General features: G+C 39.6%; 5 protein-coding genes across 12 annotated transcripts in view; 2 read left to right on the top strand and 3 right to left on the bottom strand.

Moving 5' to 3' along the window:
• The window catches only part of ebo (exportin ellipsoid body open), an 8,393-nt gene extending 6,847 nt beyond the window's left edge, over nt 1-1,546 (bottom strand). For both annotated transcript variants that reach the window (XM_018029226.2, XM_026815961.1), the window contains exons 1-2: nt 1,165-1,546; nt 668-871 (exon numbers count right to left, since the gene is read on the bottom strand). In XM_018029226.2, coding sequence (XP_017884715.1) covers nt 668-871; nt 1,165-1,167 — 207 coding nt within the window. In that variant the 5' untranslated portion in view covers nt 1,168-1,546. The remainder of the gene's footprint in view (nt 1-667; nt 872-1,164) is intronic.
• An 897-nt stretch (nt 1,547-2,443) lies between these two features.
• lt (vacuolar protein sorting-associated protein light) lies at nt 2,444-10,065 on the bottom strand. 7 transcript variants are annotated; one of them, XR_001916738.2, is made up of 14 exons: nt 9,304-10,065; nt 9,082-9,210; nt 8,717-8,999; nt 8,205-8,403; nt 7,959-8,113; nt 7,511-7,751; nt 7,102-7,366; nt 6,507-7,010; nt 6,051-6,378; nt 5,624-5,860; nt 5,478-5,522; nt 5,147-5,220; nt 4,693-5,047; nt 2,444-2,903 (listed from the first exon to the last, which is right to left on the bottom strand). XR_001916738.2 is itself a non-coding variant. In XM_018029173.2 (14 exons), exons 1-13 carry the CDS (start codon nt 9,322-9,324, stop codon nt 4,973-4,975), a joined length of 2,556 nt encoding a protein of 851 aa, XP_017884662.1. In that variant the 5' UTR covers nt 9,325-10,065; the 3' UTR covers nt 2,444-2,903; nt 4,968-4,972. The 7 variants fall into 7 exon arrangements, 5 of the variants coding, with proteins under 5 accessions (XP_017884662.1, XP_026671769.1, XP_017884663.1 ...); XM_018029173.2 differs by having other exon boundaries at nt 4,968-5,047; XM_018029174.2 differs by lacking the exon at nt 2,444-2,903 and having other exon boundaries at nt 4,789-4,888; nt 4,968-5,047.
• Nucleotides 2,718-5,091, top strand: LOC108627610 (ciliogenesis-associated TTC17-interacting protein-like). The gene is made up of 7 exons (XM_026815909.1): nt 2,718-2,923; nt 3,016-3,309; nt 3,351-3,663; nt 3,755-3,895; nt 4,092-4,388; nt 4,472-4,648; nt 4,818-5,091. Exons 1-7 carry the CDS (start codon nt 2,718-2,720, stop codon nt 4,908-4,910), a joined length of 1,521 nt encoding a protein of 506 aa, XP_026671710.1. The 3' UTR covers nt 4,911-5,091.
• A 95-nt stretch (nt 10,066-10,160) lies between the features above and the next one.
• On the bottom strand, nt 10,161-10,828 carry LOC108627754 (POU domain, class 6, transcription factor 2). Its single transcript, XM_018029193.2, has 3 exons — nt 10,702-10,828; nt 10,508-10,608; nt 10,161-10,431 (listed from the first exon to the last, which is right to left on the bottom strand). The coding sequence occupies exons 1-3, from the start codon at nt 10,702-10,704 to the stop codon at nt 10,194-10,196; spliced, it is 342 nt and encodes a 113-aa protein (XP_017884682.1). The 5' UTR covers nt 10,705-10,828; the 3' UTR covers nt 10,161-10,193.
• A 132-nt stretch (nt 10,829-10,960) lies between these two features.
• Tom7 (translocase of outer membrane 7) lies at nt 10,961-11,460 on the top strand. Its single transcript, XM_018029197.2, has 3 exons — nt 10,961-11,182; nt 11,297-11,345; nt 11,425-11,460. Exons 1-3 carry the CDS (start codon nt 11,083-11,085, stop codon nt 11,438-11,440), a joined length of 165 nt encoding a protein of 54 aa, XP_017884686.1. The 5' UTR covers nt 10,961-11,082; the 3' UTR covers nt 11,441-11,460.
• The last annotated feature ends 848 nt before the right edge of the window (nt 11,461-12,308 follow it).

Below are 12,308 nucleotides of genomic sequence, written 5' to 3'. Positions count from 1 at the left end.
ATCCCAGCGTCGAAACGGCGAACTTTTGGAAAAAAATTTCATTTTTCCTTAATTACTCCTAAACCGTTGAATCTACGGGGAAATTGTATAGGACCTTTCTTGTAGAGGTCGACGAGATCTACAATTTCTGTATAAAAGTTTGTCGCTAGCATTAATATTTGACGAGTTATGAGCGAAAAACGAAAAAACAGTTCTTTGCAAATTACTCGTTAACTATTGACGTTAGCAAAAAACTTTTACATGAAAATTGTAGATCTCGTCGTCCTCTATAAGAAAGGTCATATGCAATTTTCCCGTAGATTCAACGGTTTAGGAGTTATTGGCCAAAAACGAAAATTTGGAAGAAATTAAAGGGGTACCCCTTGGAAAAATCTCGGGAAAATCGAAAATTCTTTTTGTTGTTTATTATTAGCAATGTTCTTCCGACGTCTGATCTCTCTTTAAAAAATGCGTTTCTAAAGTGCATAAACTTTTGGGATTCACTGTATAGCCAATACATCCTTAAAAGAGTCTCGCTGTGAAATGAATTTAGCATCAACATGTATTCAAGATCTGATATCTTCTCAGTCGGCTATCTATCCCAGAACTGATTATTACTATCGTTTAACTATACATATAAGGAAGAGTGTTAAAAATTACAAAATGTTGTTGTTGTTGTTCATCATACCTCTAACGTTGACAGAGCGAACATACTGACATAATGATTGTTAGTAGAAGATAAAAAATGTAAGCAAGGTCGCCATGAATCGATTTGCTGAGCAAATTCTTGAAAACTCTGTTCAATCGTTCGCTTTCGTTCATTCGTGGTTTCTGGTACGAAAAACTCTGTCATCAAACGTTCCAAATTCTGTAGTGCAGCCGCATCGTTATCCTGAAAAATTAATTGAACGACGAAGAATTATGTACACTTGTTTACCTGTTTCGTCACAACAAACGTTGTTTGTTGTTTTGTTGTTGTGTTACGAACAGTTTCATCAACGTAAATTTTATATATTTATACATGTACACAAAAAATTACTTAACCGTTCAAAACATAGATACGTCTATATCTAATTTATAGTTAGATAACTATATACATGAATCATACATGTAATTTATAGTTATCTACCTACATATACGAATGTAATCACAAATACGGAACGAACGATAATTATTTTGACGTACCATGATATCTACAGTCAAGCAGCGTCTATTGCGCTGTAAATGCGATTTATAAATACACAAACCAGAGGAGGTTAGATTTTTAGTTTTCAAACGTCACATTTAAACTATACCATACTACCAGAGACAGAGAGGAAATGAGAGTGCTGCTTACGGGTTTTGCGTGCCCCCCTTTTAGTGCTGCCCCCAGGTTTTGCTTGCAGCACTAGTAGGGTGAACACGCAAAATTCGTGCGTGAGCACTCTCATTAGTCTCATTTCCTCTCTGCTCACCTTGCTACTCGCAGTTACCAACACCACAGCTGCGCAGAGTTCCGGAAGGTAGGGATAAAGGAAGGGGAAATGATTTAAAAATGTTTTTGGTCGTGGTATGTTTTAGGTATACTTTAAAAAACTGGTACGAAATCCCTGCTTGAGGTCAGTGTCAGTATCTCTTTCGTGTTTTCATTCATTTTTACGAACAGAGAAGAGACTCGAATCAAAATGCCGTACGAGAAAGAAATTTCTAGTAAGCTGTTCGACATACAAGAACGGATACCCGGATTTGCGATTGGTAAATGAAAATTACTTCTTCGCTTTTAATAAATACAGTAGAGACAGGTCCGATTGTCCGGTCACACGTTTGTTGATACAAAAGCAATTAACCAGAAGAAAACTTATTGATCTGGTCGTATATTTAGTGTACGATACACAATGATCGTAATAAAAGATGACATTGAGAAATAGGTGATATTTATTGTAGAAATCGTACTGAAACACCAGCCGTATATTTGCTTGTAGACGACTCTCGTACAATAACATAATTAATGTTGATAACTTTCTCACTGTACATATTAACGTGTAAATCCGTAAGAAAATTTATATAGCTCGATTTTTGTAGTGTAGTAATACGTATTTGCCTATGTCTACATGTATACGTAATATATTCATATGTGTTTACGTTTAGTAATTGTACCAAAGACTGATTTTTGCACCCATACAACGTAATCCCATTTAAAAAATGTCGCATATACACATTACTATGTACAGCAAAATCTACGAACGTACTACGTACAGTCGATTGATTAAAAGAAGAAAAAAAAAACAGGGAAATGATGCACGCACCCATTAATAAGAAAATAATTGCAAATAAAAAATTTGTTCGAAACGAATTTCTTCAACGACGAATAAATATGTTACATATACGTACGAATCTGTATACGTATACATGTCACATAAATAAATCGAGTAAAACGAACTTCTAACAAAACGGCACGCAATAAATTTGTACGTAGAAAAATATATTAATGTACATATCGTTGAATTTATTTGCCACTGGTAAGATTAGTTACGCGCGTACGCGCGCACGTGTACGTGGGTGTGTATGGAATGTGTCTACTTTGAATATTTTTTATTCCGCGTATGCAATAAATTAATTTTGGATGCTATCGGCGAGCCAGCGGCCGCCACCACATCACCACCACTTTTCTGTGCACTTCCTTTCCTTTTTTTTTTTCTTCTGTTCGTTGCACTTCAGACCACGAGAAGAGAGCAGCTCTATGCTTTCGAGAGTCGCTAATGATCTGCTCGAAAGATGAATCTACGACGGGAGCTGGGAAGCCGATAGGCTGTTATTGCATTTTAGTGGAATCGCTCGGTCCCGAGGAGCGCGAGTTCTTTGTTCACGTACAATCCTCGATGTCGATTGACGGTCATTTCGGTGGGTCGAAGGTCATCAGCTCGGCGACTGCAAAGTTCCACTGCCTGGAAGAAAAAAGAACCGAGTACGTTACGCACTATACAGACACACACACACACACACATACACAGTCTTTTCCGTTCTAAGTAATATTGATTGATTGTTGTGCAACGATAGATTTGTGTACGAGGATGGTCTTCACGAGAAAACAATTTTCCTGGGTATCCAGGATGGATATTACCATTTGAAATTAACACGCTCTTGTCCCTGCGACCCGTGCGACACTGAAATCAAGGAGTTGTCATTCCGATATAGCAACAACCTGATAAGCGAGGGAGTAAATGTATTGTTGATGCGATACTTGGCACTTGTGGATTACGAAGGAACCTTGTCGTTCAGTAGTATTTCTATCGATGGAGAACTTATGGAAAATATTTACGTAAGAGCAGTAGAGAAGCAACCGGTGGTCTGGTATAAAACTCTGTGTGTGTGAGAGTGAATAAGTTTATCAGCTCCTGTTATTCGACGACGAAACAGACGTGTAGTAGTGCTGAACGCATGGAGCTGGACGGTCACTTCCTGAACGTTTACACGATCGAACGTAAAATGCTGAAGGAAGATGGAAACGTAAATACTGTGAGGACTTATTTAACACAAAAAGGAAGAATAATCCGGCATAATTGGCTAGATGTATCGTATCTACTGAAAATTAATCCGCTGGCCGATCCGAAGAGTCCGCCGCCACCAACCATCAAAATAGAGATGCCATTGAGAGATCGCTGGATGGAAGATATTGAAATGTTTTCCAAATACTTGGATATGAAAGTGAGAGAGGGTGCCTGGGAGGGAACTGTAGTCGTCATGGGAATTCGGATCGTTAAATGTTTCATGTGATCATCGTTGTCGTCGTGGATAGTCGTTGAAGATAGCCGAGCACACGGAATACCTAACTGATCATCCGGAAGTTAAGCGAATGATCGCGGATTATGTCCAAACGCTGCTAGTTGGTAATCAGTCGACCGACTATAGAAACATTGTACCGATTCTTCTTAAACAGGTTACGCCTGCATTTTAATATCGGGTCGTTTCACAAACTGTACCACCACTGGCCTCTACTATATTTGTAAATTATAACTTTCTATAAGCGAAGACGAAACTTGCGCACTTTGCTTCTCGATAGAATTGAAAGTTACGATGTAAGAGGTATTAGCTGCTACCAATTTTGAAACGACCTGATGATAGATGCCTGATACACAGCGTCGATATTCGTTCGTAATCGCGCGACACTGGCCTCCACAGTGAAACCCGAGAACGTGATAGACTTCACGATACAGCATTTCAAAGCGTTCGCTAGGGATCCAGTCGCCTGGGAGACCAGTGCGTTGAAAGAGGATTCTGACGCCGATCTAACGTCACAGCTGGCGGAGAAGAGATCCGAAGTGGTGGTGTGCGGCATATGCGGATTCTGCCTGGACTACAGCGCGATGGAGAACGTCTCTTCGATGTCTTTCATGGAACAAGATTATGACGACGACAACGACGACGATACGGTAAGCGCGTGTCGTCGCACAAAAATGATCAACTATGGAACGCTGAACGAAAGAGCGAACAATTCCTTTTGTTTTCTTTTCAGAGTCTATTAAATGTCGTTGAATCGTTGAAATCTGTATGCTCCGGAGACTCCGGCAAAGAAGTGGCGGCGATTGATGGTCGAGAATCAAGTTCGTCGAATGTCGCGGAAGGTGTTTCGAAATTGAAAAGAACTTGTGATCAATGCCAAGCTATTATAAAATTCTACGACAAGCACAAAGTAAATGTTCTGTTCATCGCGTTTAGAATGAAATTCTCTATTACATCGTTATGATTTGACGACATGAACCAGTGTGTGACACGCGAAACGTTTGAATTCTAAAAACTTGTGGATAACGAGAGAGCGTGATGAGTCGCAACGACATGACACACTTCCGTTTAATTTTCAGTCTCACTCCAAGTGTCCCGGTTGCTTGAAAATATCACGGACGTGTATGAAGTGTACCACCGTCGATGAAATCTTGAAAAGATTGAAACAGTAAATTATGCGCGGCCGCGATCGCAGAAAACGTTTGTCTCGACGATTTCGAATCTGTTACCTTTATCATTTCCTGCCGCCATCACCACCACCACCACCAAGAGACGTATCCTTCTGAGAATTACATATAACGCAATTTTCCTGAAAAAAATATAAGAGAAATAAATAAATAATTTTCCACTACATGTGCAGGCTTCGTAACGGTTTTTAAATTATTTAGAACCACCACTATATACTGACCACAACTTCGAAGTTTGGTAAACAATCTTCGTGAAACGAATGTTTGCAATAAAATACAACTAGATTTCTTGGCTCTGTAACGAGAGATACAATATAATGTGATTAAAGACGCGTACAAAACACAATGTATCCATCATAGATCCGTTTCACAAACCGTTTTTGTGAACGAAACTTTCTGATAGTCTCTCTAAAATGGATTTGTCACATGCTTCTCGAATATAATTTCTGCAAACGTTTCTACGAAACGGATGATAAACGGATGTAAAACGCGTGAAATATGCCCGGATACTGATTGACTGAATAATCTAATAGTACTGTGTAACGTACGTACCTCGTACAATTATCTTCCTATGGCATGCTCCACACATTTGGTCGTCTAAGAAACAGAAGATAATTATACTGCGTTACAGTTATCATCATCATCATCATCTAAAATCTGCATCATTTAATACAACCAATGTGTTGTTGTCCACCAACCGTCTATAAATATTCCTTTCTGATGACATTTAATGAGTCTTTCTTGTAAATTAAAATAATCATTGGACAGTATCTTCTTACAACCTTTCTGCACCGACACTTGAAGATTGTAATCGCACATCATTTTCACCAAAGCTTTCTTCAAACCAGGTATTTCTAAAGATGGATCTATACTTTGTATCATGAGTCTAGGATCAACGTAGGTGCCTATTTTCTGCAGTAAAAACGTGATCGCCTCTGTAAAAGAGTCAGGGTTCAGTCAGAATTAACGTACGATATTTCTTTTATTCTCTCTCTCTCGCTGTCTCGTAGTCGTGTCTTACTCTCTCGATCTTTTATAGACACAAAAACACACACAGGACCACGGAAGAACCTGTTCGTACGCGCGCGCGTCAGATTGATAAAAGATTTGTGTGTCTATACTTACTAGGTTTGTCCAACGAATAAACGATAAGGTCGTTCCACAATTCCTCGTCGTCGTGTTCTTGGCAGAACGCGATCGCGCTTTCCATGTCGTTCAGTTCCCTGGTCATGAGCGCCAAAGCTTCAGACGTGTTTCCGATTCTGCCAAGCAGATACACCATTTCTGGGAAGAACTTTCGCTGACTACATATGTCTAGGGCCTCTTGTATCGGATAATTATCCGATCGGCGTAGAAGCGGTAACAATTTGTCTCGTGAGTAATCGGCATAAAGTCGGACCAGCGACCCGTGATATTTCCCCTTCGAGTCTTTCTTGTCCAACGCGTCCAAATACTGTGATGTAAAATCTTACGTCAAACAAACAATTTTACAGCGGAGACGCATAACCGCATAACAATGATATCTAGACCGAATCCGATCGGTTCGATCGTACTCGAATTCGTCTCATCGATGTGTCTTACCAAATATAAATATCGTTGATTACGTTGCAGTTCTTGTACAACGACATCGGACGGCACCCTGTCCTTCTCCAGAAAAAATTGTATCGCTCGTTCTGCGTCTAGATCCATCAGACCCTCTATCATGTCGTAAACGGTGTGGTACAATTGGTACTTTTGAATCAGTTGAAACACGTCTTTGTGCCTCAGCTTCAAGTACATCGCTAACGCTTTGTCGTATTTCCCGTCGTGAATGTACAAAATCGCTAACGCTTCCAACAACACCGTTCTATCCGGTTTCTGCTGCTGATTGTGAACCAGGAGATGTTCCAAGACGCCGTTCACGACGGCTGCGACTTTATACAATTTCGGCGACCATTCCTTGACCAGTTGCAGAAATCCGTCGGGATCCATTTTCAGATACTCGTAGAGAACCATCTCGTAAATCAATGGATCCAACGTTACATCGCCCCTCGGCAAGTAAGAAGAGATCGACCGCAATTGATGCACCCTGGCGAACTTGTATACCTACAACGTCCAACAACAACCAGCGACTCGGTTCAAAATTCAGATCAAGTCTGGTTAGCGATTAAAAAAACCACGGTTCTCAAACACTCACTTCTTCTTCCCATAATTTCCTGTCCTTCCCTAAGATTTTCAAGCACAATTTTCCTGCCTCATCGTACTTTTCACAAGTCAACAAATGATCTAAATATACGCGACCGACGTTCACCAATGTGTGTTTCTTACAGTCTTTGCCGTTGTTCACCGTCACTGCCTCCAACGCTTGTTCGAATTTTCCGTGCATCAATAACCACTCGATTCTATCATCCGCATCGTACAAACTGGCCACAACAACGTCCTTCGGGCTTACGATAAAGAATCTACACATACAGAGAGAGAAAGTGAGAGAGATAAGATGTAGGAAGAAATGTGCAGAACTTGAGGAATCGTTTCAAGCTCAAGGAATAAATTTTATCGTGACTGTCATTGACACGACTAAGTAGTACTAGAAGTACTAGTAGTACCTGTTCTCTTCTATCAAACAGTCTAAATGATAATCGTTACAACTATACTCTTTGTAACCACGTAACGTAAGAGAGTTCCCGCAGACAACAGAGAAATCTTGATACTTCGGTTCGACAACATGCAACGTCGGTCTCTGACTTTTCCCATTTTCGTCCGTCTCTTTCAAACAACCCAGTAACACCAATTGATTTTCCAGCGGTGCAATACCGGAAATGTAAAAGTCCACTTGAAACGTTGACACTGAAATAATTGAAATCGTTCATTCCGATCAATCGGTTTCAGATACGGTTTGTTCTTCACAGAATCAGCATGCACACACAGAACGTTGAATGGTCGCTGAAGAACAGATCGAACGAGCGGTGGGTGTAGTACAGACGGGACAGGACGGCAGGTAAGGTCACGTTACAGTAGAATTATATAATAATTCCGGATCGGAATGCTTCCTACCTGGGTCTACCACATACTCCGGCAGATCTCTGTTGACCATTTCTTGTATCGATCTTTTTCTAATTTGACAAACTCGTACCACGTCGACCCAACCGATTAGTAATGTTCTGTCGTCCGACCACCGAAGATTACATCTATAATGTTCTGGTAACGCACTGCGCACAAAAAACGTGTGACGTTGTACGATCAACAACTATTATTATTCAACGATTTCGACGATTCATATTCGTCGTCATCGATACTCACTCAGCGGACCTGGTCCATTTAATAAGACCTAACGAACATCTGGCGTTCAAATCGTACACCCTGACACCAGTGTCGGAAGCCCATGCCACGAAATGTCCAATCCATGCCACTGACCTTACCCCGCCCTCCGCTTCGCACAATACAGTTAGTTTCATTCTGGATAAAAAAGTTTTTTCATACAAAACCAATTTATCATCCCCTAGAAATAACGTTCCAAATCTTAGAAGCTATTCATCGAATCAACTATAAATATCAAAAACAGGAAAGCAAACATGGAAAAAGGTTATCATCGATTAGGCTGGATTTTTATGCAAAATATAATATTGGTGGTGGACGTGGTAGTGGTGGTGATGGTAGTATCATGAATTCGACGAACACACATTCACAAATCGACAACGGTCATCGTTCAAGCGTCTTCGTACGACGTGCACATAGCTTTTCGTTTCTTTTCACCACACATCATATACTATATATGCATAAAATCCGCGGCAGCAGTCCATTTATATAATTACCCGTGATAAATCTCCTTCCGCTGCCGCTCTTATAATAATTTGGATCTATAGCGATGCTCTTGACCAATCTACCCATGCTCATGTTATGATTGTTCTCTGTGCTGTAAAGACCATATATAAAAACCTTTCCATCGTCGCTGCAGGACGCGATGAAATCTCCTTTTTGGTCTATGGAAATCTGGTTCACAGCGACGGTGTGAGCTTGCAAACTTTTCGACTGGATATTGTTTCCCTGATGATCCAGAAGATGTATCATGCCCCAGTGCGAGCCTAAACATAGGAACTGAGCATGGGAAAGATGACGACTGATCGGCCTGTTACAGTAATAAAACAGTCGTTCGACCGTCAATTTCGATCAGTCATACCTTAGGGTGCACTGCTATGCAGCTAGCGGCATCGTTCTGCAATATGTGTTCCAAATCATTTCGCATCCTGACGTATTTAAGCCTGGGCTCTACCTCATCCACTTCCGAGTCTGAATCATCCTGATTATTCTGCTCTCCGTATAAACAACAAAATCAATATCGTGCAGTACGTAACAGCAGCAGCAACAGCAACATCGTATGGCTTTTCGTCGACGTACATACCTTGTGCAAAGTATTTTCCATGCCCGATATTCTCCACTTTTTTGTTAAATAAAAAGGGCGTTCCGAACGTAAAAGAATTTCCAACGACTACGGTCTGTCGCAAAACTCTTTCCCGCGACGACGCACGTTTCGATTATAATATTTATATATTACACTTCTCCTCGTCCGTACGTATTTTTGTTAGATTCTCTTCTCCTTCCTCTCGATTTGCGTTAAGTACTACGAGACGAACTGATCACCCAGCCAAATTCTGCTATAATTTCCTTGCAACAGATATACGATTTGGCTATGAGACGATCATGTTAACACCAGACGAATTCGTAAACATTAGCACGGTTCATTTTCATTCTCACATCGACGACGACGAAGAAAGGTTAACGTCATCAGTTAGCGTTGGGTCTTTGGTTTGGGGTTTGGGTTTGCTTCTGCTTCTGCTGGTGATGACTATATACATACGTACAACGTATATATATGTTATACATATTAGTCATATCAGATCAGATAGCAGCAAGCACAAAGGCAACCTACTCTATATGTATACATAATGTATTTACTGCGCCGTCGAAACCACACGTCTTTTTGTCGCATTTCTCTCTGACAGCTGTCGCATTCACTATTTCTTCCTACCAAGAGTTCCGACCGACACTCCAATTTATAATTTGTAGTAGAATAGAATTCAAAGTGACTGAACATTGCTCGAACGCACCCGTTTTCTGAGATTCTTATAAATAAATAATATAGCTCGAAATATTTAATATTAAAACGATAAAATAATTTTTATCCTTTTGTTCGATCGAAATAATGGTAACGGAACGGGGAGGGGGTGTCTATATGGGAAACAGATCTATTCTATAAACTATAAGTGCAAACAAAGTTTATTGTAATACAATTTATACTATGCAACCTTCCATCACCATAGGCTCCTGACTCATTGCAGTGCTTGCTTTAGTCTTCTGCTGTTGTTGTTGTTGTTGTTGTTGTTGTTGCTGCTGCTGCTGCTCGTTGAACATTAACGTATAATTGATCTGAAAGTATTTGTTAAGAATAGGAGTATACATTCGTCGAGGATTACAGTAGAAACAAGTGCCGCACGTTGCCGTTATAATAATGATCCCAAAGATGATGAGTCTGTTTGTACAAAAAGTTTTACAAAATTGTTATCGAATCGTGTATAATATTATAATAAAAGCGATGTTAAACGTACGTTAAGAATAAAATGTTAAAATCAGATTCATCGCAACAGAAATTGTCGCCACAACAGTATTGGTTTGAATCGCACAAGCCCCAAATGCAATACGGTAAACTCTGAAACCATTATAGAATGCGTATATATTATTACGTTACGTACATGTAACGTATAGTACGCGACGATTAAAATGTGAAATATTTGTTAATTACCATTGGGAGAGTAAAGATTAAAAACTATACTGGAATGATCGGAATTTTCTATTTACATCCTAACAATGGAAAGAAACGAATCTGTCAAAACATGAGCACGAATCATGAAATGTACTAGATCACTAATAAACCTTCTGCTGCGATACGGAAACCTTAGGTCTTGTTCATACATACAGGAAACAGCAGGGACTAGGGACTTAAGCAAATGCTTAAGGCGATCTTACATATATAACTAACGTCTTTGAATACCCGCCATTAATTGTTTGTTCATCAGTTTCGGTTGGTTTCGGTTGCACTTGCACACTACTCCATGTCCGTGCTTGCTGTCGATCCATTACACTTATTCGGGATTAATTCTTCGCACGTAAAAATTTTACAAGAATGGCAATGACTCCACGTGCAAAGCAAAGAATTGCAATTGTTTTAGAGGTGACCAAAGTCGTATTCCACTGGGGATTTATTCCAGCGATATTGTTCTTAGGTTAGAACACATTTTCCTCGATAATTATAAGTTACATGTGCTCGACTGATGCAATTTAGTTAGGACAAAATATTCTTCAACACGAATCGATCGTTGCTTGCTTTTATTTTGTAGGATTTAGAAAAGGTGCTGATCCTGGTATGCCTCAATTATCAATTATGAAGTAAGTCTCGATATGAATTTATCTCTTTCTTGTACAACAAAGAAAACCAATGTACTACGAGAATTCTTTTGTATTTCAGCTTGTTATGGCAATAAAAACCTAAAATCAGCTTCAATATCGTTTCAACATTTATTTTCCATGAAGATATTCCTGTTACTTGACCATAGCTATATTTTTATAGGCTAATCTAATCTATATTTGTTACATACATGTAGCTCTGTTGTATAATTGAAATTATTCATAAAGATGTTACTGCTGCAAAGTGGAATTAAATGAAATAAAACTTGTTTAATTCATATCTTCTAATGCGTATATATTATGAAATCAATGACAAAAGGAGTGCGATACTCGACTGTTTCCATCGTTGAGCAACACTTTTTAAAATTTTATTGAAGCGATGAGTGAGCCTATACCACAATAACCAAATCAAGGGGCGCGGTAGCGGCCCGAAGGCAAGTTTGAGTAGATACTACAAAACGTTTAAAAAATAAAAATATATCCTCAATTTTTATCGATCATGTATGACGAAACGCATATAGATATGCAACGAGCAGTTAAGAACTGAGAAGTGACTACAACTCCATCCTTAATATAATTTCCATGATCTTTGTAAAATCAATTCTTTGGGCCAACGATAATTTTCAACTAATAATTTTCAAACGTATGTGAGTTTACATACAGTCTGTGAAATCCTGTGATCGAGCACACGCGCGGGAACGAAATAGGAAATGTATGTAAAATAATATAAAGGCAGCCTATTTTGGCGACGGATCGTTTGGTTGGCAACACTGTTGCCTAACCTGTCGTCAGGAAGTAAAGTAACAGCAGATTGGAATTGGAACCGTAGTCAGTTTTGGGCACACACGGATACGACAATTTCGCTTCACGGTTTCACTCTGCTTGCCACCGTGTAAAGCACGGGATTAACAAGCTGAAGCGGTGTAAATTCCTCGTTAAAACGTA

Source organism: Ceratina calcarata, unplaced genomic scaffold (assembly GCF_001652005.2).
Source record: "Ceratina calcarata isolate Rehan_Ccalc_2016 unplaced genomic scaffold, ASM165200v1 scaffold48.2, whole genome shotgun sequence".
NCBI classification, from domain to species: domain Eukaryota; kingdom Metazoa; phylum Arthropoda; class Insecta; order Hymenoptera; family Apidae; genus Ceratina; species Ceratina calcarata.
The sequence above is the reverse complement of the archived record's forward strand: the minus strand, read 5'-3'. Positions and strand labels throughout refer to the sequence as shown.

Coding starts and splice junctions, on each gene's coding strand:
- Tom7 (XM_018029197.2), top strand. CDS start 11,083: ATGGCAATGACTCCACGTGCAAAGCAAAGAATTGCAATTGTTTTAGAG. Junction 11,183..11,296: donor TCCAGCGATATTGTTCTTAG/GTTAGAACACAT, acceptor TTTATTTTGTAG/GATTTAGAAAAGGTGCTGAT.
- lt (XM_018029173.2), bottom strand. CDS start 9,324: ATGGAAAATACTTTGCACAAG. Junction 8,114..8,204: donor AAATGGACCAGGTCCGCTGA/GTGAGTATCGAT, acceptor TTTTGTGCGCAG/TGCGTTACCAGAACATTATA. Junction 5,861..6,050: donor TTATTCGTTGGACAAACCTA/GTAAGTATAGAC, acceptor ACTCTTTTACAG/AGGCGATCACGTTTTTACTG.
- LOC108627754 (XM_018029193.2), bottom strand. Junction 10,432..10,507: donor TTTAACATTTTATTCTTAAC/GTACGTTTAACA, acceptor TTGTACAAACAG/ACTCATCATCTTTGGGATCA.
- LOC108627610 (XM_026815909.1), top strand. CDS start 2,718: ATGATCTGCTCGAAAGATGAATCTACGACGGGAGCTGGGAAGCCGATA. Junction 3,310..3,350: donor GAGAAGCAACCGGTGGTCTG/GTATAAAACTCT, acceptor TAAGTTTATCAG/CTCCTGTTATTCGACGACGA. Junction 4,649..4,817: donor AATTCTACGACAAGCACAAA/GTAAATGTTCTG, acceptor TTTAATTTTCAG/TCTCACTCCAAGTGTCCCGG.